This window comes from Carcharhinus amblyrhynchos, chromosome 17 (genome assembly GCF_965287045.1).
Source record: "Carcharhinus amblyrhynchos chromosome 17, sCarAmb.v2.hapA, whole genome shotgun sequence".
Taxonomy (NCBI): domain Eukaryota; kingdom Metazoa; phylum Chordata; class Chondrichthyes; order Carcharhiniformes; family Carcharhinidae; genus Carcharhinus; species Carcharhinus amblyrhynchos.
In genome coordinates, this window is record NC_137340.1 from 53,653,412 (window position 1) to 53,677,721 (window position 24,310).

The 24,310-nt window shown below is 43.6% G+C and overlaps 1 protein-coding gene across 1 annotated transcript in view; it reads right to left on the reverse strand.

Annotated features, from left to right (window-relative positions):
• Positions 1 to 715: 715 nt before the first annotated feature.
• Positions 716 to 24,310, reverse strand: part of armh3 (armadillo like helical domain containing 3) — a 170,020-nt gene continuing 146,425 nt past the window's right edge. The window contains exons 25-26 of the mRNA XM_080205969.1: positions 3,217 to 3,333; positions 716 to 1,587 (exon numbers count right to left, since the gene is read on the reverse strand). Of these exons, the coding sequence (XP_080062095.1) occupies positions 1,495 to 1,587; positions 3,217 to 3,333 (210 nt within the window). The 3' untranslated portion in view covers positions 716 to 1,494. The remainder of the gene's footprint in view (positions 1,588 to 3,216; positions 3,334 to 24,310) is intronic.

A 24,310-nucleotide genomic window follows, 5' to 3' on the forward strand; every position in this document is an offset into this window, starting at 1 on the left:
AGCATATAGCTCTAGTGATGTATTATAATGCAGTACAGTACGCCATGATATATGGTAATGTAACATAGCTCACTCGCATGAAGCTGAGGACTGAATATTATAACAAGCTTTGTCCTTCCCTTAAAGTGTGTCAGGAAATGAAAGCACACACTCCCAACTGAGACCTCTCACCAGAGAATCTTTAAGGCCAAAGTCAGATCCTCTCAGTTAGGGAAAATCAGCTTTTCCCTCCTGCAGTTCTCTCACCCAATTGCTGCGTCTCTCTTCCCCTTGCAGCTGTGGACCCATTCTGGGACGATGGGCGGTGGGATACCCTCCAACATCTTAATTGGGTGCGAGTGCAGCTGGTGACAGCTGGCAGGGTGTCCAATCATGTTGGGTCAGGGGAGTCCAAACGTGGGTTGGATGTTACCCAAGACCACCCTCTCATCATCCACACACTCCCTCCCTCCCTCTCACACACCTGCCACCCAATGGAAGCAGGGCTATCTTATTAAACTTTGCTTCTTTGACCCAGAGATGTGCAGGTCAATAGTACATCCCCATATCATTGTCCAGCTGCCTCTATATGGAGTGGAACCAAAGTGAAACCTTAAATGTGGCTCTATGAAGTGAGGAAACCTGTCCTTTCTCTGGATTCTGAGGGCTGTCTGTATGCTTCAGCAGCTCTGAATGAAACTCCCACACCATCTGGAAGAAAGATGGCTGCCTGAAAAAGACGATATGCTACAGCTCTTTATTCTCCAAAGCAAGTTCCACACTAAAATATGGAAGCTGCATCACTTGTGTGCAGCGACAGACACTTCCAGTAAACACAGTAACTAGGGATTAGCGTAAAAAGTTCGAGCCAGCATACAGCAAACCACCACACACTGACCCAGCCAGGTTCAACTCCCAACACTGAGCTCAGATTGTCCTCAGGGATTTCCATCCTCGGCAGGGAGTCACTTCTCTGGAAACATGTGCCGCGGGGTTACCACGGAAGCTGGCCATGAGCCAGGCAGGCTAGGATTGATAACTCGGAAACACACCAAGCCTCTCGCACACACGTAACTGCGGAATCTAGTCACACAGCAGCTCCCGGCCCTCAGGCAAGGGAAGAAAGAAAAGATAATACTCAGGATGCCGCACGACTGAGCTGCATGTTAGCATCACCTCGCTGTGTTGCCAGTCCCAGGTTTTCAGCTTGATAAAAACCAACGGCGAGTAATTCAATGAGTTGGAGGTAAGCCAGTACCAAGTATCCGATCCCATGTACGCAGTGGGGAAATGCACAGTTTGGGTTCCCCCTCTCCCGCTGTGAAGGCAGCCAGAGTCTGGTGGAATTCAGAATGCCACACACAACATGCACCGCAGGAAGTCAATCGCAGAATCCACTTGTATTTTTTTAAAAAAAGAAATCATTACACAATAATCCACGGGGAAAAGAATCAGAACATTGGTGTATTAGATAAACCAAAGGTGGGGTATGAGGCTGACCGGCAGAGGCCACTTTCAGGAGATGGTGGAGAATTCTTTCAGCAGTATCTCCTGGCTCAATGTATTCACAGCAAGGTTCTTCCTCACATTGAGACTGATGGAGCGGACCTGTGGGAGGACAGAGAATCAGTTCAGTGATGGTTTACTCAGCAGTGGAGTCAATACTAAAAGATTAAGGCAAGGGATCCTCTTTAATAAAATCAGAAAATAACCAGCAGGTCAGGCTGCATCTATATAGAGAGAGAAAGAGTTAACACTACCAGGTTCCTTCCAAGTCACTTACCATCCTGACTTGAAATTATAAAGTGAAGTAAATTTATTAGTCATAAGTAAGGCTTACATTAACACTACAATGAAGTTACTGTGAAATTCCTCTAGACGCCACACTCTGGTGCCCGTTCGGGTCAATTCATCTAACCAACACATCTTTCAGACCGTGGGAGGAAACCATAGCACCTGGAGAAAATCTACACAGACATGGAGAGAACATGCAAACTCTCCAACGAGACCCAAGCCAGAAATCGAACCCGGGTCCCTGGCGCTGTGAGGCAGCAGTGCTAACCATTGTGCCACCCACATATATCACCATTTCTTCACTGTGTCAAAATCCTGGAACTCCCTCCCTAACAGCACTGTGGGTGTACCTACACCATACGGACTGCAGCGGTTCAAGAAGGTAGCTCACCACTACCTTCTGAAGGGCAATTAGTGATGGGCAATAAACGCTGGCCCAGCAACAACACCTGCATCCTGTAACATAATTTTTAAAAATTCAGATGTGACCTTTCATCAGAACTGGCCTCAAGTCACAGGTTAGAAGGGACCGGCTGAGTATTTCCAGCTTCTATTTTTATTTCCAGTTTCCAGCATCTGTCATATTTTGCTTTTGTAGAGTCGCTCTGTTTCCCCACAGATTTGCTGCTTTGTGTGAGCTGGCTCAGTGAGTAACACTAACTTTAGATTCAGAGGATTCTGGGGTTCAACTCACACTCCAGAGACATGAGCAGGTAATCTCGGCTGGCGTTCCCAGTAGAGTACCGAGGGAATGGTGCACTATTGCCGACGTCTTATTTTGCGTGAGACATTAAACTGAGGCCCCGCCTGGCCTCTCAGGTAGATGTAAAAGATCCAATGGTTACTCTTCAAAATAAAGAAGGCGAGTCCACCCATGTGTTCTGGCCAATACTTATCCCTCAATCGACATCACTAACGCAATATCTCATCACAATCACATAACTGTTTGTAGGAACTTGCAGTGTATAAATTGGTTGCTGCATTTCCTACATTCCAACAGTGGCTACATTTCAAAAAGCAATTTATTGTAATTCTTTTTTATTGATTTGTGGAACATGGGTGTCACTGGCTGGCCAGCATTTACTGCCCATCCCTAGATGCCTGAGGGCAGTTGAGAGTCAACCATATTGCTGTGACTCTAGAGTCAAATGTAGGCCAGACCAGGCAACAACAGCAGATTTCCTTCCCTAAAAGACATTAGTGAACCAGATGAGTTTTTCCGACAATCTACAATGGTTTCACGGGCAACAGTAGATTCTGAATTCCAGATTTCTCTTTTATTGAATTCAAATTCCACCATCTGCCATGATGGGATTCGAACCCGGGTCCCCAGAACATTAGCTGAGTTTCTGGATTAATAGTCCAGCGATAATACCAGTCGCCTCCCCTCAGCCATTTGAATTGCATGGCTGGTGATTGCTCAGCTGAACATTGCCCTCTTACCAGCTCTTTGAAGAAGGCAGCCTCTTTGGGCTGTTCTGAGTAGCGTTCATACTGGTCCAATCCATCCTGCAGCTTCAGTGTCAGTGTGTCGTAGTTAGAGCGGACCACCTCCAAAACCTGAGGAGACAGGCATACTACTAGTTACTGAGATACACAGGCAAACATGAACACCATTCAGGACAAAGATAGGAGGAGGAGTAAACAGGGCCAATAGAGTATAACTGGAGAATGTGGGGTAACTGAGGGAGATGGGGGGGGTCCCAGAACCTCGGTGCTGTATGGGAATGAGTTAAAGATAGCAATCACATGCAGTGAGGATGGGAGGACGCTGGCCTTGGAGTTTGGGGGATAGATGAGAGAACAGTTCTGAAGAATATGGATTGATAAGTGAGTTTCCATTAAACTGATTTCCAGTTGGTTCAGGGTATATCATTCTTACACGTTAATGCATATAAATGTTATATTTGAAGAGATTCAATAATTCAGAATTTCATCATCCCAAATATTTTCAGAAACTACTGCCCTACAAGTAACAAGTTTAATTTCCATTGTAAGGAAGGTTTATGTTTAAGATTAACAATTTAGAAACAGTGTGGGAACAGCTGGTTTTGCAGAACCTCTCTGCCATGACATCACAGCCCAATGCTAGTGACATCACAGCCTCATGTGACATCATATCCCTCTGCCAGTGACATCACTACCCAGAGAGACATCACAGCTCTGAAATTCTGCACTCTTGTAGCTGTCCTGATGAATGGACAAAAAGTTTCAGTAACTTGCCTCTCTTTTTAGAGATATAGATAAATTAAGAGAATGAGGGTTTTAACATTAAAATGAGGGAGAAAAATTGGATGCCAAAAAACAGGGACATTAATTATAAAAAAATTGTTAAAAAGGGCTTTTTAATTTGGAATGTCTCTTAAACCTAAACTAAATTGCTACATCAAGGGTGTTAGCTGGGTTGCTGGAATGAGATGATGTTGACAGGTAGGGTGAAGTGGGGCTCGTCTGGATCAACTGAATCTGTTTTGAGTGAAGGATAGGCTAGTTGGACTTTAAGGGATGTTCCTCATGACCCAGGCATTATCCCATTGGCTGCCACCAACACAAATTCAACACAACTGCTGGAACAACTGCTTGAGAAGGTCTCAGCCTCCAATAGGAACATTTCTCTTCACAATGCTCATAGAAGATCATAAAATCCCTACAGTACAGGAGAAGGCCATTCGGCCCAAAGTCTGTACTGATCACAATCCCACCCAGGCCCTTTTCCCATAACCCCGCACATTTACCCTGCTAATCTTCTTGATACTTAGGGTCAATTTAGTATAGCCAATCAACCTAAACTCGCACATCTTTGGACAGTGGGAGGAAACCAGAGCACCTGGAGGAAACCCACGCAGGCACGGGGAGAATATGGAAACTCCACAGACAATGACCTGAGGTCGGAATTGAACCCGGGTTCCTGGCACAGTGCTAACCACTGTGCCACCCTGATTTAGACAATTCCGTGCTGATATAGACAGTTCCTCGCTATGCCAGGATGTTTGTGATCTGGGTTGGTCAATAATAAAATCCAGCTCCTATCAGCCTGTCCTCACTTCCAGACTCCTAAAGACACTGTGCTGCTAATAGGACTGAATGTACAGGGTGCTGTCGAGGGAACAGGAAAATATATGGTAATTAGAAAAGCCTTGAATTTCCGCTCAGCATCATGGCATGTTTGGAAATATGTCAGGTCACTAGAAAACCGGCAAATAATAAATAATATGTGGTGGAAATGCATGAATAATAAAATAATTCTAATTATTTTAGATAACATTGACATGTTGCAGTATTACAGGACAATTAATGTAGCAATTTGTTCCAAGGCAGTATGGGAGCTAATACCTACACTGATCATAGCATAAACAGCATCAAATTCCCAAATGATCCCAATTTGGTCAGTGAGACAAAGGGCAGGATTCAAATTGGACTCTTCAGTTTGGATCTTGAGCATGCCTTCTCATGACTGGCTTTGACGAGCTGTAAGGTAACTTACCTTATGGGATGGCAGCCTGATTGTTTTGGTACTGGACTAGTACCCAACTGATCAAACTGCCAATTTTGAAACTAACGTTTCACTGAAGAAGACTCACCTTAAAGATCACTAAACAAATCCCTATCTGTTCACAATCTCCTACCAGAGACACATTTGGCTCATCATGACAATGCTGCCCAACAAGGTACCATCCAGTCTAATCACTCTTTATGGCTCTTGGTTTGTAGCCTTGTACATTCTAGCACTTCAAGAGTATATTCAAGTACTTTTTAAATGTTATGACAGTTTCTGCCTCTATCACCAATTCAGGCAGTGAGTTTCAGACCCCTACCATCCTTTCATTGAAAAGTTTCCCCTCGAATTTCTCTAAACCTCCAACTTCTTCCTCTAAATCTATGCCCCAATTATGGATCCCTCAAGCAAGAGAAATATGGCCTTTTCATCTACTCTATCTCGGCCTCTCATAATTTTATACTCTTCAGTTAGGTCTTCATCCTCCTCTACTGGAAAGAAAACAACTCCAACCTATCTAATCTTTTCTCATAATAGTAGCTCTCCAGTTGAAGCGACATCCACATAAACCTCTTCTGTATCCTCTCTAGTTCAACTGCATCTCCACTACTCCAGTGGTCAAAACTTATTTACCAATAGAGTGGTAAGAATGTGGAACTCACTACCACAGGGAGTGGTTGATGCAAATAGGTTCGTTTAAGGGAAGCAAGGTAAGCATATGGGGAGGAAGGATTAGAGGGTTGCAATGGTAGGTTTAAATGAGAAAAGATAGGAAGAGATGTGAGTGAATCTTATACAGCAGTGTGGATGAGTGGGGTTGAATAGCCTATTTTCTGGTGTATTCATAAGAACATAAGAACATAAGAAATAGGAGCAGGAGTAGGCCATCTAGCCCTTCGAGCCTGCCCCGCCATTCAATAAGATCATGGCTGATCTGTTGTAGCTCAGTTCCACTTTCCCGCCCTCTCCCCATAACCCTTAATCCCCTCTCTTATCAAGAACCCATCAACCCGCTTCTTAAAAATATTTAGCGAGGCAGCCTCCACCACTTCAACGGGCAGAGAATTCCAGAGATTCACCACCCTTTGAGTGAAGAAGTTCCTCCTCAACTCCGTTCTAAACCGCCTCCCCTTTATCTTGAGGCTGTGCCCCCTAGTCCTACTGTCTTTTTTGAGCAGGAAGAGTCTCTCCACCTCTATCCTATCCATCCCATTCATCATCTTATACGTCTCAATGAGATCTCCCCTCATTCTTCTAAACTCTAACGAGTACAAGCCTAGTTTATTCAGCCTCTCCTCATAGCTCAATCCCCTCAACTCCGGTATCAGCCTAGTAAACCTCCTCTGCACTCCCTCCAGGGCCAAAATATCCTTGCGCAGGTGCGGCGCCCAAAACTGCACACAGTACTCCAGCTGCGGCCTCACCAATGCCCTATACAGCTGCAGCAAGACCTCCCTACTTTTATATTCAATCCCCCTCGCTATGAAGGCCAGCATCCCATTCGCCTTCCTGACCACCTGCTGCACCTGCAAGCTGGGTTTTTGCGACTCATGCACAAGGACCCCGAGGTCCCTCTGCACCGTCGCCTGCTACAGTTTCCTATATAACCAGTTGCAGTTCCAGCATTAGTTTCTTGCTCTTTATATTTCTTGCTAAACTAACAATGGAAAGGACTAAATGAATTTTTAAAAACATTTTATTCATTCGTAGGACATGGCATCACTGGCTCAGCCAGCATTTATTAACCATCCTTAGTTACACTTGGAGAGCAGTTGAGAGTCAATCATATTGCCGTGGTTCTGGAGTCACATGAAGGCCAGGCCAGATAAGCATGGCAGATTTTCTTCCCTCGAGGACAGTAGTGAATCAGATGGGTTTTTCCTACAATCGACAATGGTTTCATGGCCATCAGTAGATTCTTAATTCCAGATTTGTTTTATTGAATTGAACTTCTACCAACTGCTGCGGCTGGATTTGAACCCAGGTCCCAAAAACTTTAGCTGAGTTTCTGGAATAATGGTCTAGCGATAATACCACTAAACCATTGCCTCCCCAGGCACATCAGAAGATGGTAAGCAGATTTTATTTTAATTGTTCTTAAGACTTGAGAGCTACTGACAAGTTCTGCATTTATTGCTCATTCCTGGTTTGGAGCAAGTGACTTGCTATTGGCCACTTCAGAGGGCAGTAAAGAGTCAGCCAAATTGAGGTGTGACAGTAATGACGATATAGCTCAGGCTTAGGATGTCAGTTATCCCTTCTTAAAGTGACCATTGTTTCCCCATTTAGGATATTCAGCAATCTAATAGCTTCTCGGTCACACATAAGAACATAAGAAACTTACTGAACTGAACTCAAACTTTTAAAACGCTAACAATGCTGCCATGTTTGGGTTTTAAAGCCAATAGGAGTGGAGAATGGGTAAAGTCGACAGGACACTTTGATAAAATGAGATAGAGTATTACTGGGAAAAAAAGTTGTCCCTATTTTCGGTAATACACAAGTTCTGTCCTGCCAAACAGCTATTTAAATGGGATAGATTTGCACAGATGCTTGATTGCACCATTGCGGGGCTGTAGGGAGGCAGGATGGACATCCTATCTGAAGACGAGAAGGAATGTTCAAAAAAAGCAATAATGTGAATATTTCTGAAGGTGCTGTCACTCTTTAGGCTGTCAGAGCATTAACCATGGATAAAAAGCTGTAATGTATTCCAATGGATGGCTCCTACACAGTGACAATATCACATTACTCGCAATAACTGAACCGAAATAGAATAATGTGCAGTGTAGCAGCTCCCACGTATCTGTAAGAGTTGCCAGTACAGTTTAATGACAATGACCTTGTCACATCCTGTTACACAAGACCTGGTTTTAAAATACTGACATTTTCCAATATTGTCCCCTCTCTGCTGGGACAGCATCTGAAGCAGTTAAGACCACAGTAAGGTTTGAAATAGAAGGATATTCAGGCCATCAAGGTCATTCTTTCTTCAGAGATCACTTATTGAACATGAACTCTCTTTCACAAAATATCCTTCTGAGCCACCATCACCTGTTCCTGACCCTGTAACTCCCCCACCCCAATCCCAGTGAATCAAATAGATCTACTGCCGGCTGTATACAATCCAATTCCCTGAGAATTTATCAAACTTGTAAAGCTGACTCAGAATTAACTCTTTTCTGTTTACCTGCTGTCCTAACAAAGTGAGTAATTACATCGGCTGGTGAAGTGCCTCGCTTCTCAGATAGGAAGTTCTGGGTCTGAGCACTGGTCTTGAGGAGTTGCCATTCTCAGCTTGGATAGCAGTCCCTAACATTGACAAATCAGCAAGTCTGCTCTTTCCCCTTCAAGACTGATGACTTGTGCTTGGGGTACAGATTTGTAGCTGCAAGCACCAATGCACCATGTCTGTGATATGTCCTATTCACAGGGAAGAAGGGGGAGGACATGTCACTGGGCTTGTAGTCCAAAGGCCCAGGCTAATATTCTGGGGACTTGTGTCCAAATCCCACCATGGCAGCTGGTGAAATTTAAATTCAATTGATTAATCTAGAATATAAAGGTATTCTCAGTAAAATGACTATGAAATCATTGTCCACTAACATAAAAACCTATCTGGTTCACTGATGTCCTTTAACTTTGCTCACGTCTTTAGGGAAGGAAATCAGCCATCCTTACCTGGCCTGGCTATGAGACTCCAGATTCCCAACAATGTGGTAACTTTTAAAGGCCCTCTGAAATGCCTCAGCAGGCCACTTGGATCGAGGGCAATTAAGAGGCGGCAATAAATACTGGCTCACACTGAATGAATAAAAGAGCCAAACAAAAGGATGAAAAGCTGAACAAATGGACAAAAGAACTGGATTCCAGAGGTCAGGTGAGAAGGATCACCCTTGACATCAAGGTCGCAGTTAATTGAATGTGGTATCCTGAAGCCCTGAAGTTGATGGGAATCAGAAGTACAGCTCTCCACTGGGTCTCTCTCTACGTCATAAAATCCCTACAGTGCAGGAGACGGCTTATTGGCCCATCGAGTCTGCAACAACTTTCCAACAGGGCATCCACGCAGGCCCTTTTCCATAACCCTACTTATTAACCTCACTAAGCCCCCTAACCTACACATCTTGGGACACTAAGGGGCAATTTAACACAGCCAATCCACCTAACATCTTTGGAGTGTGGGAGGAAACTGGAGCATCCAGAGACAATCCATGCAGACATGGGGATAATGTGCAAACCCTGCTGGAATTGAACCTGGATCCCTGGCACTGTGAGGCAGCAGTGTTAACCACTGTGCCGCCCCTAACTCTATCAAATCTCTTCTCAATCTTTTCCAAGGATTACAATCCAGAATTTTCTAATTTATCTTCAAAGCTGATGTTTCTCATCCCTAGAACCATTCTTATGAATCTTCTCTAATTCTCTCCACTGCCATCATACTTTTCATATGTGCCACCCAGAACTGGATGCGGTGTTCCAGCTGAGGCAAAACTAGTTTTTTGTACAGTCAATCACCTCGGTCTCGGAACATTACTCCAGGGGTTCCTGAGGGGAGTGCCCTGGGCCCAATGCTCTTTAGCTTCCGTCCATCATAAAGTGGGGATGTTCGCTGATGATTGCACAATGCTCAGCACCATCCTGGATTTTGTGCTTGAGTTTCACAAGTGGGATTTGAATCCATGCCTTTCAGACTCTCAGAGGGGAGTGCAGAAGTCATTGGGGCAGTGTTTGTACCAAATGACAAGTCAAGTGGCATTAAGGAATAATAACCTTTACCTTGGGTGTACTCACTGAGTGTAATACAAGAGTGTTGTAGTCACGATACTTTGGCTGCAGGATGTATTAATCGTAATTGTGTCGTTATAAGCCTGTGCATTTAGTTGCCTTTAAATAATTCAGGAGATGGGTCATTAATGTTAGTGACTGGAATTGTCTATTTTCATTCCTCAGGAGTTTGCAGGGCAGAATGTCAGCGTGATTCCTTTCATCTCAGTCTCACGGATCGGAACTCAGTCAAATCCCAGTCCCAGAAGGCAAATGTTCAAGGGAAGGATTGAAGAGTTACCAGCAATGTGCTCTTTTAACTCTGGCATCTGCCTTTTAGTCTAAACAGGAATAGGGAAAAAACCATCTGACACTTTACTCATACTCCCATGATCTTTTATCAAATACTTTTCTCATCATCAGTCTCCAATCTCCCTCTCCACTGCTGTCTGTCTCAGATTTACTTTACAACCGTATAATGTGATCCTTCTAAGCTCCAAATCCACTCCTACACCCACTCTTAGATCTTACGACCATAAAACGTAGGAGCAGAGCTAGGCCACTCGGCCCATCAAAATTGCTCTGCCATTAAATGAGATCATGGCTGATCTGATAATAATCCTCAACGCCACTTTCTCACCTTCTGATAACCTTTGATATCCTTACTGATTAAAAATCAGTCCATCTCAGCCTTGAACGTATTTATCGACCCTCTTCCTGTGCCTTGCACACTCACCAAGTTCACATTCAAACTTATCAAATAAATATAAAATCAAAATACTGCGGATGCTGGAATCTGAAACAAAAACAAAAAATGCTGGAAAATCTCAGCAGGTTTGACAGCATCTGCGGGGAGAATAGAACCAACGTTTCAAGTCTGGATGGCCCTTCGTCAGAGCTCAAAACGTTGGCTCCAATCTAATCACGGTGTCTCCTCCTTTAACCTTCTACCAGGAGCAGGATGTCCCTGCCCTGTGTCTCCCACCACATAAAATTCAACTTTGCAAACTCAATCTTCCCATCACCCGATCACTCACTCCTGCTCTGCCTGATCTTCTTTACTCCTCTTCCTAAACTCAGTTCCTTTGCTGATATTAAAAAGTCGGGGGACACGGGAATGAGTGTCAATATGTACGTGTGTGCATTAGAGGGTGTGTGCATGCTCTACTCACATACACATGCAATGTGCTAAGTCCCAGGTAAATATATGAACAAAAGAACTAGGAGCAGGAGTAGGCCATCTGGCCCCTCGAGCCTGCTCCGCCATTCAAAAAGATCATGGCTCATCTTTTCGTGGACTCAGCTCCACTTACTCACCCACTTGCCATAATCCTTAATTCCTTTACTGTTCAAAAATCTATCCTTGCCTTAAAAGATTCAATGAGGTAGCCTCAACTGGTTAGGGAATTCCACAGATTCACAACCCTTTGGGTGAAGAAATTCCTCTTCAACTCAGTCCTAAATCTGCTCCCCCTTATTTTGAGGCTATGCCCCCCTAGTTCTAGTTTCACCTGCCAGTGGAAACAACTTCCCGGCTTCTATCTTATCTATTCCCTTCATAATCTTATATGTCTCTATATGATCTCTCCTCATTCTTCTGAATTACAATGAGTATAGTCCTAGTCCACTCAGTCTCTCCTCGTAAGCCAACATTCTCAACTCCAGAATCAACCTAGTGAATCTCCTCTGCACTCCCTCCAGTGCCAGTATATCCTTTCTCAAGTAAGGAGATCAAAACTGTACACAGTACAGTACAGTACACTGGCCTCACCAGTGCCTTATACAGCTGCAACATAACCTCCCTGTTTAGAAATTCTGTCTCTTTAGCAATGAAGGACAAAATTCTATTTGCCTTCTTAATGACCTGCTGTACTTGTAAACCAACCTTTTGTGATTCATGCACAAGGACACCCAAGTCCCCCTGCACAGCAACATGCTGCAATTTTTTACTATTTAAATATATCAGGGTGCATCCTGATACTCTGTTTGACATTCGTGTTCACTACAAGATTAGAGAGACTGTAAACCAGTTGCTGTTGATGAATTAATCTAGCTTCAACCCAATGATAATTACATTTTTTAGAACAGATAACATTTGTCCGTGCTCATCTTATTAATGAAGCATTGCAGTTACAGGAGAACAAGGCTGCTGATAAATACTGTACCATTCATCCCACCTCTTTACCCACACAAACAGGCTCTGTTCTGGTTTGCTAACAAGTCAATCTGCTGGAAAATTCACTTTGTTGCTCCCTTTTCTCATTCAACTGGAAACCAAACTGGGTACACAATGTTGGCAAAAGTCACTTTTTTTTTAGGAAAAGAAGCATTTATTAAGCAATTCACAAGGAACCAGCCCATCAGAATCTCAATCTTCGAAAATATATGATGGTACACCGGTAAAAAGTTTTACAACACTATATTAAAGTCCAACAGGTTTATGTGGAATCATGAGCTTTTGGAGCCATATATGTAAAACCATGACTGCTCCTGAAACCTCAGCTACACGCCTTCACTTTGCAATTTACAAGCATTAACTCCAAGAACTCAAAAGACAGCAGCTAAACTGGACTGAGTGGCATTTCATTCATTTAATATTACAGCTGGGAAAATGGTTTGCAATGTAAACTCGCAAATGACATTCCAGGGCTTTGTTAGGCCTTAACGTTCCTGAAGTTTTTTTTACTTTATTCTTTGCGAATGGAATGTTGGCCTTTATAGCGAGGGGGATAGAATATAAAAGCAGAGAGGTCTTGCTGCAACTGTACGGGATACTGGTGAGGCCGCAACTGGAGTACTGTGTGCAGTTTTGGTCGCCACATTTGCGAAAGGATATATTAGCCTTGGAGGGAGTGCAGAGAAGGTTCACCAGGCTGATATCAGAGATGAGGGGCTTAGCCTATGAAGAGAGATTGAATAGACTGGGTCTGTACTCGTTAGAGTTCAGAAGGCTGAGGGGGGATCTTATAGAGACATATAAGATAATGAAGAGGCTAGATAGGGTAGAGATAGGGAGATTCTTCCCGCTTAGAAAGGATAGCAGAACTAGAGGACACAGCCTCAAAATAAGCGGGGGGTGGGGGGGAGTTTAGATCAGAATTGAGGAGGAACTTCTTCACTCAAAGGGTGGTGAATCTCTGGAATCCTCTGCCCATTGAAGTGGTGGAAGCTACCTCGCTGAATATATTTAAGTCACGGGTAGATAGATTTCTGGTAGACAAGGGAATTAAAGGTTATGGGGAGAAAGCGGGAAAGTGGACCTGATCCAATTCGGATCAGCCATGATCTTGTTGAATGGTGGGGCAGGCTCGAAGGGCTAGATGGTCTACTCCTGCTCCTATTTCTTATGTTCTTATGTTCACAGGATGGGAGAGTCGCTGGCTAGGCCAGCACTTATTGCCCATCCCTGACTGCCCTCAAGAAGTTGAGGGCAGTTGAGTCACCTTCTTGAACCGCTGTAGTCCATGTAGGTACACCCACAGTGCTGTTAGGAAGGGAGCTTTGGATCGTGACCCAGTAATAGTGAAAGAACAGTGATATATTTTTCCAAGTCAGGATGGAATGTGACTGGGAGGGAAACTTGCAGGTGGTGGTGTTCCCATGTGTCTGCTTTCCTTGTTTTTCCAGGTAGTGGAAGTTGCGGATTTGGAAACTGCTGTGGAAGGAGCCTTGGTGAATTGCTGCAGTGTATCTTGTAGATGGTACACACTACCATCACCGTGTGTCAGTGGTGGATGGAAGGCCGATCAAGCAGGCTGCCCTGACACCCTGTCGAGTTTCCTGAATACTGTTGTAGCTGCACTCATCCAGGCAAGTGAAGGCTATTGCATCACACTCCCAACTTGTGCCTTCTGGTGGTGGACAGGCTTCAGGTGGTCAGGAGGCAAGTCATTTTTAAAGTTTATTTATTAGCCACAAATAAGGCTTACATTAACACTGCAATGAAGTTACTGTGAAAATCCCCAAGTCACCACACTCTGGCACCTGTTCGGGTCAATGCACCCTAACCAGCACATCTTTCATAATGTGGGAGGAAACCAGAGCACCCGGAGGAAACCCGCACAGACATGGAGAGAACATGCAAACTTCACACAGACAGTGACCAAAGCTGGGAATCGAACCCGGATCCCTGGCGCTGTGAGGCAGCTGTGCTAATCACTGTGCCACCGTGCCACCCTTCGTTTCTCTCAGGATTGCCAAACACTGACATGCTCTTGTATCCATGGTATTTATATGGCTGGTCCAATTCAGTTCCTGGTCAATGGTGAGCCCCACGATGTTGATTGTGGGGGAATTCAGCAATGGTAATGCCATTGAATGTCATGGGGAGATGGTTAAATGCTCACTCCCAAGAGATGATCAATGCGTGGCACTTGTGTTCTGTGAATGTGACTTACCATTTATCAACGCAAGGCTGAGTGTTGTCCAGCTCTTGCTGCATACGGATGTGGACTGCTTCACTATACAAGTCATGAATGGTGCTAAACATTGTGCAGTCATCAACAACCTTCCCTATATCTGACCTTATGACGGAGGGAAGGTTATTGATAAAACAGTTGAAGTGCAGAAGAGAGAAATAAAAGCCAGAGTTTCCTGACAGCTGCCCAGTGACCTTAACAGAAGGTAGAGGTGAGGACCAGGGGCACCCTCAGTTCCCCTCCCCTGGACAGACTGAAGCACCTACCAACATTCACTGTCTGGACCCACAGATGGAAGCATGGTCAGGAAGATGGTGACTATACCTCAACTCTGATCTTTAGTCCATTCCCTCATTCAGCTTGCCCCAACACTGGCTGACATACCTTCAATGCCCAGGCTCCAAACTCTGGAATTTCCTCCTTAACTCTCACCACCTCCTGAAAATGTACCCAAGTAGCCAAGTTTTTGGTTAAACTCCTTAATTCTTTGCTGTGTGCCAAGTGTCAAATTTTGATGGATGATGCTCCTGTGAAATGCCTTGGGACATTTCTACTGCATTAAGGATGCTATATAAATGCAAGCTGTTGTTGATAAGGCTGAATCCCTAGGAAAATCAGAATTTTGCAGGAGTGAAGAACTGGAAGCAATCAACACAGAAAACCTGAAACACAGCACCTACTTCATGCAGAATGGAGTATGTTGAATACAATGCCAACTAGCTCAGGTTACATTATTAACCTGTGTAAGATGCCAACTGCGCATTTAATAACTTAAAGGACTAAAGCATAGCACTGTGACAGGACAGCAATCTTCAGAAGGGGGGTGTTGAGATCAAATGAAGGTTTAGGTGAACTGGGTCTAGCATTTTTATCTTCTCATTTTAATACAGCAATAATATTTTTCATGTCTGCATACTCATCTTTTTATTGTTTTTACAGAAACCAAGGTGAAGGATCAAAGTCAACAGCAAGGCGGGAGACAGTAGGATTAAAGCAGCCACGGATGAGTGGGTGGGTAACACTGGGCTGAGCTTTGAAGTGAGGAGACTGACAGCTTCAAGCTCCGTTCTGGGAAAACGTGCAGAATTATTTGAAGTTGGGAATCAACAAAAGGCAATATTGGAAGGGGCACTGACCCCAGAAATATCGCCGAAATACACAAAGGAAAGGAAATGGTGGAACAGAGGGTTTGGAGGTGGGAGGTGACAGTGTGAACATCTATCTGCTTCCCTCGTGCCTTGCAGCATTATTGAACAAAACGTGAGAGGAGATTTACCACGAAGATGCACCGCAGGGAAAGAGACATCAGTTATGTGGAGAAACTATTGTCACTGGCAGCAGGGTTGGCAACAAGAAGATACAGAAAAAAAAAAACTTGGAAAGGATCAGGGGTTGATGAGGAGAATTTGTCATGTTTCACAGCGAGTTGCTGTGATTATGAATGTGCTGGCCTGAGAGACCAGTGGAAGCAAATTCAAAGGGGTTGGATAAATACTTCAGAAAGGAAAGTTCATGGGGCTATGGGGTAAGAGGTGGGATGAGAGAGTGGAACTATTGGGGTAGCTCTTTCAAAGAGCTGGCACAGAATAATGGGCTCCCTTGTGCTTTTCTGTCTTTATGACGTAACATTAAAATGGCCCAATATGAGCAATTTACCTTATTTCAGACTGATTGATGCCGATATTTGTGAGATCTTCCTATCCATAAATTCACTGCCATAATTTTTTTTATTCATTCATGGGAAGTAGGCATTGCTGACATGTGGACATTTGTTGCCCTAACTGCTCCAGGCTTTTCAGAAGGCATTTAAGAGTCAACCACTCTTAAGAGTTGCTGTGGGTTACATGTAGACCAGACCAGCTGAGGGAGATAGACCTCCTTCCCTAAAGGACATTAGGTTTTATGACCATCGACAATGGCTCCATTTTAGATCTTTCTTTTAAAAATCAAATTCAAAGTTCACAATCAACCATAGTGAGATTCAAACCCAGATCCCCAGAGCATTGCCTTGGGTCTCTAGATTACGAATCAGTAACAATGCCACTGTGCCACCGCCTATACATCATTTTGACTGAATATCACTCAGAGACATCCTGAGGTTGTGAAAGGTACAATGGGAATGTCAGTTGTTTCTCGATGAAGCCCTCCTAGAATCAGGTTTCCTACTGATAGACATTGTCTCGGCTCACACTGAAGAACACTGACTAGACTCAGAGAGCAGAGGTGGCCTGGACCACTGGCACTCAGTCCCTGACAACCTTGGAAGGAAACCAGAAACTCAAACCAACAAAAAAAATCAGCAAGCAGCAGAGCTTCAAAGGGAAAAGCAAATTAGGGAGCTGATAAAATTATTCAACAACAGCTTCAATAAATGTTTCACTGAGTGTATCTCGGGAATAAGTGGCAGAAAACAGATTAACCAGGAAGCAGAGACAAGTGCTTATTATAAACATTACTGAAAAGTGTGATACAGTGAGCAACAGCCAGCAAAGGCACGTGGGAGAACCAGTGCCATGTCATTTCTTGATCCCCTAAGCTCATTCTGGGATTGAAGAACTTTAGCGGTCGATCACTGCTTACTGTTGATCAACCAAAGGGGTTTAATGTGGAGTAGGGGTGATTTTTATTAACACTTGCAGTGCCTGCAGCTACCGAGAGTTGTTCTGCTCCTTGGCCACTGATTTCTTGCTAATCTCTCTCTCTCTCTCCTGCTTGACAGCACAGCTCCTGACTGGGGTAAACTGTTTGATAAATGCAGGCCATTCGCTTGTACCTCATTCACTTGGACAAATATCCTGCTGACATTCATGGTCATGCACGTACGCTCAAAGAGCTTAACTTCATTGTTACATGATCCCCTTGATTGGTTTTGATTACCTGGGAAAGAGGGAAATTTTCCGAAATCATGGAATCCCTACAGTGCAGAAGGAGGCATTTCAGCCCATCAAGTCTGCACCGACCACGTTCCCACCCAGGCGGCAACCCTACGTATTTACCCCGTTAGTGTCAGGGGAACAAAGGGGGTCCACAAATCATTGGGTCAAAATCCTGGAACTCCTTCTCTAAAAACACTGCGGTGTACCAACATGACACAGACTGCAGCAATCCTAGACAAGGAGCTCACCACCACCTTCTCAAGGGTAATTAGGAATGGGTAGAGACCAGACATGGGATGGAAGGGCTGAATGGCTTCTTCTGTGCTGTAACCATTGTGTGATTCAGTGGCACAATGATTAGCATTGCTGCCTCACAGCTCTAGAGACCTGGGTTCGATTCCTAGCTTGGGTGACTGTTCTCCCTGTGTCTGTGTGGGTTTCCTCAAGGTGCACCGGTTTTCTCCCACAGTCCAAAGATGTGCAGGTTAGGTTGATTGGTCATGCTAAATTGCCCCTTCATGTCCTGGGATGTGTGTGTTGGAGGGATTAGCAGGGTAAATATGTGAGATTTCAAGGATAGGGCCTGAGTGGGATTGTGGTTGGTGCAGATTCGATGGGCTGAATGGCCTTCTTCTGCACTGTAGGGATTCTATGATTTTACCTTTAAAGCTGAATATTCAGAGAATTATTTTAATCATGTCTGTAAATACAGTCTGAACTTCCTTTCTTTTGTATTTGTGTTTCATCTCAAAATGAATTAAAGTAAAATAATGGAATTCAGGCTGTGCTGTCAGTTGTCACCGCTGGGAGAAGAGCCAGTAAACCTCCCACAACAGCACACATTCTTATCAACATAATTTAGGGAACTTGATTTATATTTATCAAGGTGAAGGATGTCAGTGCTTGTGAACAGAATATGTCATCAGCATTGTTATTATCAAACACTGAGGGGGCAGGTACAGTTCCTCACTCTGAATGCAATTTGAGCTATACTCAATCTGAAAAATTCTGATGGGACAGTGTAAAAGGAGCTTTATTCTGCAAGTAATGCAGTGCTGTACCTGTCCTGGGAGTGTTTGATGGGGACAGTGTAGAGGGAGCTTTACTCTGTATCTAACCCCGTGCTGTACCTGTCCTGGGAGTGTTTGATGGGGACAGTGTAGAGGGAGCTTTACTCTGTATCTAACCCCGTGCTGTACCTGTCCTGGGAGTGTTTGATGGGGGGACAGTGTAGAGGGAGCTTTACTCTGTATCTAACCCCGTGCTGTACCTGTCCTGGGAGTGTTTGATGGGGACAGTGTAGAGGGAGCTTTACTCTGTATCTAACCCCATGCTGAGGGGTGTTTGAGATGTCACTGTAGAGAGAGCTTTACCTGTCTGTAACCAATACTGCAGCTCATACTGAGCACTGCATACTAACACTAATTTCTGTAAATGAAAAATCCTCCATTTTGCAGGCACTTCTTACCTTGATGCGCAAACGTTTCACCAAAATATTTGAAAGCAGCCAATGTTCATGCTGCTTTAATCAACCAATATCTGATTATTCACAATATCTGGGCTTTCAGCCAATCCTGCCTTTCCTGGATATATGCAAGAGGACCTAGAAATAGCTTGGATAAGCACAAATGCAACGCACTGAGTAATATGCCAGAATTCACTCTCTTGTTGTAGGAACTAGCTCAGCTAACCTCCTAATTGTCTTTGACGCAGGATTTCTTATTCTGTCGAGAGGGATGTTTAAGTGAGACAGGGCTGCCAAAATGGAGTTCTACTGGCAGAAGCATGAGTTCAGAAATGGATTTATAACATTCGAGTATGAACCTCTGGTAGCTTCCGAAACACAGCCTCAGTGAACGTACCCTGACCTCACTGACGCTGCTGTGATCTGCATACCTCGGATGTTTCCTCATTTCCTTGGATGCTGAATTTTACCAACTCTTCCTACTCTGAATATTCCATCTTCAATATCTCAATCTGCTTCCCTCTCAATATTGCATCCTTTTTGATCTTCATCATTCCATGTACTACATCTTACAAAACACATGCAACCCGCACATCTTACACTTTTAGTAGCTCGTCCTACACAATCTTCCTCACATAGAAACTAGAAGCAGGAGGCAGCCATTTGGCCCTTCGAGCCTGCTCCGCAATTCATTATGATCATGACTGATCACTAAATTAAATATCCTGATCCCCACCTTCGCCATATCCCTTGATCCCTTTAGCCCCTAGAGCTATATCTAATTTCTTCTTGAAATCACACAACATTTTGGCCTCAACTACTTTCTGTGGTAGTGAATTCCACACATTCACCGCCCTCTGGGTGAAGGAATCTCTCTTCACCTCAGTTTTAAAAGGTTGATCCCTTATCCTCAAACTATGACCTCCTAGTTCTGGGCTCCCCCACCATCGAGAACATTCTTTCTGAATTGACTCTTGCCATTTTAGAATTTTATAAATTTCTATGGGGTCTGCTCTCGCTCTTCTAAACTCCAGTGAATATAATCCTAACCCATTTAGTCTCTCCTCATATGTCATCCCAGGAATCAGCCTGATAAACTTTGCTGCACTCCCTCTACAGCAAGAGCATTCTTCCTCAGATAAGGAGATTAAAACTGCACACAATGGGAAGTGTTAAGACTGGTTCAGACTCCTCTTTTAATCAGTGAATGAGCAGTAAGTTCTGATCTCCTTCCCAGACTCAACAACTTCTGTACCTCCCCCTCTCATATTTTCACTCTGAGGTCACACAAAATTTGAGTCATTGAAATAGGGTAGTACTAGGAAATATTTGGGATATATTGCAGCAACTCACCAAGGTTATTTATTTAAGTCCCCCTGACACTAAGGGGCAATTTACCATGGCCAATCAACCTAACCCACACATCTTTGGAGCGAGGGGAAACCAGAGGAAACCCACGCAGACACGGGGAGAATGTGCAAATTCCACACAGATAGTGACCCAAGGGTCACAGATCAATATTACTGTCTACTGCTGGAGTCATATTCTTCAGTTAGTACTATAAGCCAAATGGCCTCCTTCTGCACTGAGAATTCTATGATTCTAAGTAGCTCTCTCTTTCCTGTGGGAGAAAACCCACACTCTTATAATTCGGGCAGTGTAAATGATGGGGTAGTAGGCTGCATAGCACTGCAAACAACAACAACAACCTGCATTAATATAACATCTTTAACATCATAGGAGGTCCCAAGTCACTTCACAGGAGGGTTATGATTTAATACTGAGTCACATAAGGAGGTATTAGGATAGGTGATATAAACCTTGATTAAGTGAAAAGGTTTAAGGAGCAACTTAAAAGAACAGACTGTAGTTGAAAATTAGGGTTGAATTCCAGAGCTTCAGGCCTAGGCATATAACAGCAAGGCTCCCAAAGGGGGAATGCCGAATTCTGAATGTGTAAGAGGCCAGTACTGGAGGACGGCAGGGATCTCAAAGGGTTGTACAACTGGGAAAAGTTTGAGTATACAAAACAGAAGCTGAAGCAAGCCATCTGGTCCCTTGAGCCTGTTCTACCATTTAACAAGATCATGGCTGATCTGTTTGTCTTTCAAGCTCTACATTCCCAATCTATTCCAATAACCTGAGATTCCTGATAGGCAAAGAAATCAATCTATCTCGGCCTTAAAAATATTCAATTTCAGGCAGAGTTCCCAAGTTACACAACCCTCAGTGATATCAATTCTCCTTATCTCTATCATTAAAAGGGTGACTCCTAATTTTAAAACAATACCCCTTAATTCTGGACTCACCCATAACAGGAAACATCCTTTCCACATCCACCTTGTCAAGACCATTCAGGATCTTAGATACTTCAATTAAGTCACCCCCTCACTCTTGTAAACTTGAGCAGAAACAAGTCTCAGTCTGTCCAATCTTTTCTCATAAGGCAACCTGCCCATCCCAAGTGTCATTCTAGTAAACGTCCACTGAACTGCTTCCTTAACATCCTTCCTTAAATATGGAAACCAAAACTGCTCACCAATGCCTTGTATAACTGAAGCATAACATCCTTACTTTTATGTTCAATTCCTCTTATAATAATGGATAGAATTCCATTAGCCTTCTTAATTACTTGCTGTACCTGGATACTAACATTTTGCGACTCATATTCTAAAACATCCAAATCCCACTGCGTCTCAGTATTTCTGCCAAAGTGAACAACTTCACATTTTCCCACATTTCCCTATCTAAATCCACCTGCAACCTCACGCCCACTTCACAACATACTTTCCTACCTATCTTTGTGTCATCTGCAAATTTAGTTACCATGTCTTCACTCCCCTCATCAAAATCATTGATGTAAATTGTACAAGATCGAGGTCCCAGAACAGATCCCTGCTAAACCCTGCTCATCGTACGCTGCCAATCAGACAAAGACTCATTTCTGCACACACACTGTTTTCTGCCAGCCAGCAAATCTTCTTTCCATGCTAATATATTACTCCTTGTACCATGAGCTTTTATTTTCCCCAATAACCTTTGATGCAGCATCTTAACAAATGCCTTCTGGAAATCCAAGTACTGTACATCTACAGGCTCTCCTTTATCCACAGAGGCTACTTCATCAAAGAACTCCAATAAATTGGGGAGACAAGATTTCCCTTTCACAAAATCATGCTCTTACTGATTACCTTGAGTTTAAGTGCCCAGCTATAAGCTCTTTAACGATCAATTCTAACACCGTCCCTATGACAGGTGTCAAGATAATTGGCCTGTTTCTGCCTTCCTTCTTGAATATAGATGTTATTTTACTACTTTATAGTCTGATGGAACCTTTCCAGAATCTAATTGCAGAAAATTAACACCACCTCATTAAGCACCTCTTTTGAGGCTCTAGAATGAAGTCCATCAGGACTCGGAGACTTGTCATTCCGCGGCTCCATCACTTTGCTCAGCATCGCTTCCCTAGGGGTTGTAATTTCAACAAGATCCACCCCCCCCTTCCACCTGCTGAGTCACAGCTATTACTGGAACATTTTCGTATCCTCTACATTTGTTCAATTCACTTGTCATTCCCTTATTATCGACTATTAACTCTCCATTGTCGTCTCCAGAGATTACACAGAAAGGAAGGAGTGAGACCACAAAGACATTTGAAGATGAAAATGAGAGTTTTAATATCGAGACCTTGATGGGCCAGGAGCCGAGGCAGATGAACAGACACAGGGGGCAATGGGTGAACAGGGCTTGGCACTGACAAAGGTTGCCAGCACATTGGATGAACAAAACACCTAAAAATCCCTATCTACTTTCTGTGATTTAAGACCTGTGGTTAGCAATTATAATTGATCTATTAAAAAAATGAAGACATTTACAGAAATGAATGTACAGTCCAAGTATGCTTGAAATGAGTGAATTAAAACTGCTCATAATGATATGTGGGAGCTTTCATACTAGCTTGTGCAGTCTTTACTGACTCCTGCAGAATTTAGCAGATTTATCACTCCCCAAGCACCAGGATAATTTCAAACTTTGTTTCTAACCCATTAATTATGACAGTTTAACATGAGGTGCGAGGAATTCATCACAGATTTTATAATATTCATGTATAATCCTGGCTTCAAAAGTAAGTAAAGGTAGATTTGAAAGACAGTTTAAACTGCACCATCAGAATGCATGAATTTCATTTATAAATTAACAGAATTTAACTTTTCTTTAAAAATATTCCAACTGGAAGGGAATTAATGCCATTTTTTCTCTGAACAAATTGTCTTTCCTCCTCTATCGCAATGGTTTGTCTTGCCATTCCCACACTGTTACCTTTGATGTCCTCCAAAATCTTTTCTTTCCCCTTCTTATTTCCCATCTCCATGCTTCCTCTTGAAGACATTATTTGAATTTCCAGTGCTCTAAGACAACAAGCTACACCTCACCACCACCTGTCTACACTTCCCTGCTCCTTGCTTGTCCAACAGCCAGTATTGCATGACCCAGAATCCTCCAATTAAACATTGGGAAGATCAAAGCCTTCATTTTTTGACTCCATCACAAACTTTGTTTCCTGGCCAACTCGATCTCTCTCTTTCGCAAGTGCCTGAGGCTTGATGCAAGGTCGAACCCAGAGAGAGCTTCTGTTGTAAATTCCATCATCACTAAGACTGCCTATTTCTAACACTATAACATTGCCTGGCCTCTGCTTCTGCCTCAGCTCATTTGCTGCCGAAACCTTTACCCCTGCTGGTCACCTCTATACTTTACTATTGAAAAACACTCCTGGCTTGTGTTTCAATTCACACTAAGTCGTGTTCACCCAGCACCCATGCTCATTGACCTACATTGACTCCCAGTTAAACTAACCCTTGATTTTAAAATCAGTTCTAGAATGGGCTTCCTAGACCTCTCTGCCTCTCTTTCATCCTTTAAGATACTTTTAAAAATCTATCCCTTTGATCATGCTTTTGGCCAGCTCCTATATCGTTTTAAGTGACATGGTGTCATGTTTTGTTCTAGAATGCTCCTATGAAGCACTTGGGGCAAATTTACTACATTTTAGGGACTATGGCTGGAATTCTCCAGCTGTTCACTCTGGTCAGGGATAGAATCAATGGTCTCAGTAGCTGGGAGGCCAGAGAATTCCATCCTATGTAATACGAGTTGTTGTTACTGACCTTTGTGGGGTATGACCTCTTGTCCTAGAATGTCCCACCATGCATCAGCTCCACATCTACTTTATCCATACCTTTTTCTTGGAGTTGGGGTGGATTTATGGAGTTGGGGTGGAAACTAAAGGCCAAGTCTGGAAGAGTAGTTATATCCGGACTCTTGCCTGTGCCACGGGATAGTTTAGAGAGGAATAGAGAGAGGGAAAGTTTGAACTCGTGGCTGAGGGGATGGTGCAGGAGGGAGGGGTTCAGGTACTTGAGCAATTGGGGCTCATTCTGGGGAAGGTGGGACCTCTATAAGAGTGATGGTCTACACCTGAACCAGAGGGGAATCAATATCCTGGGGGGTAAAT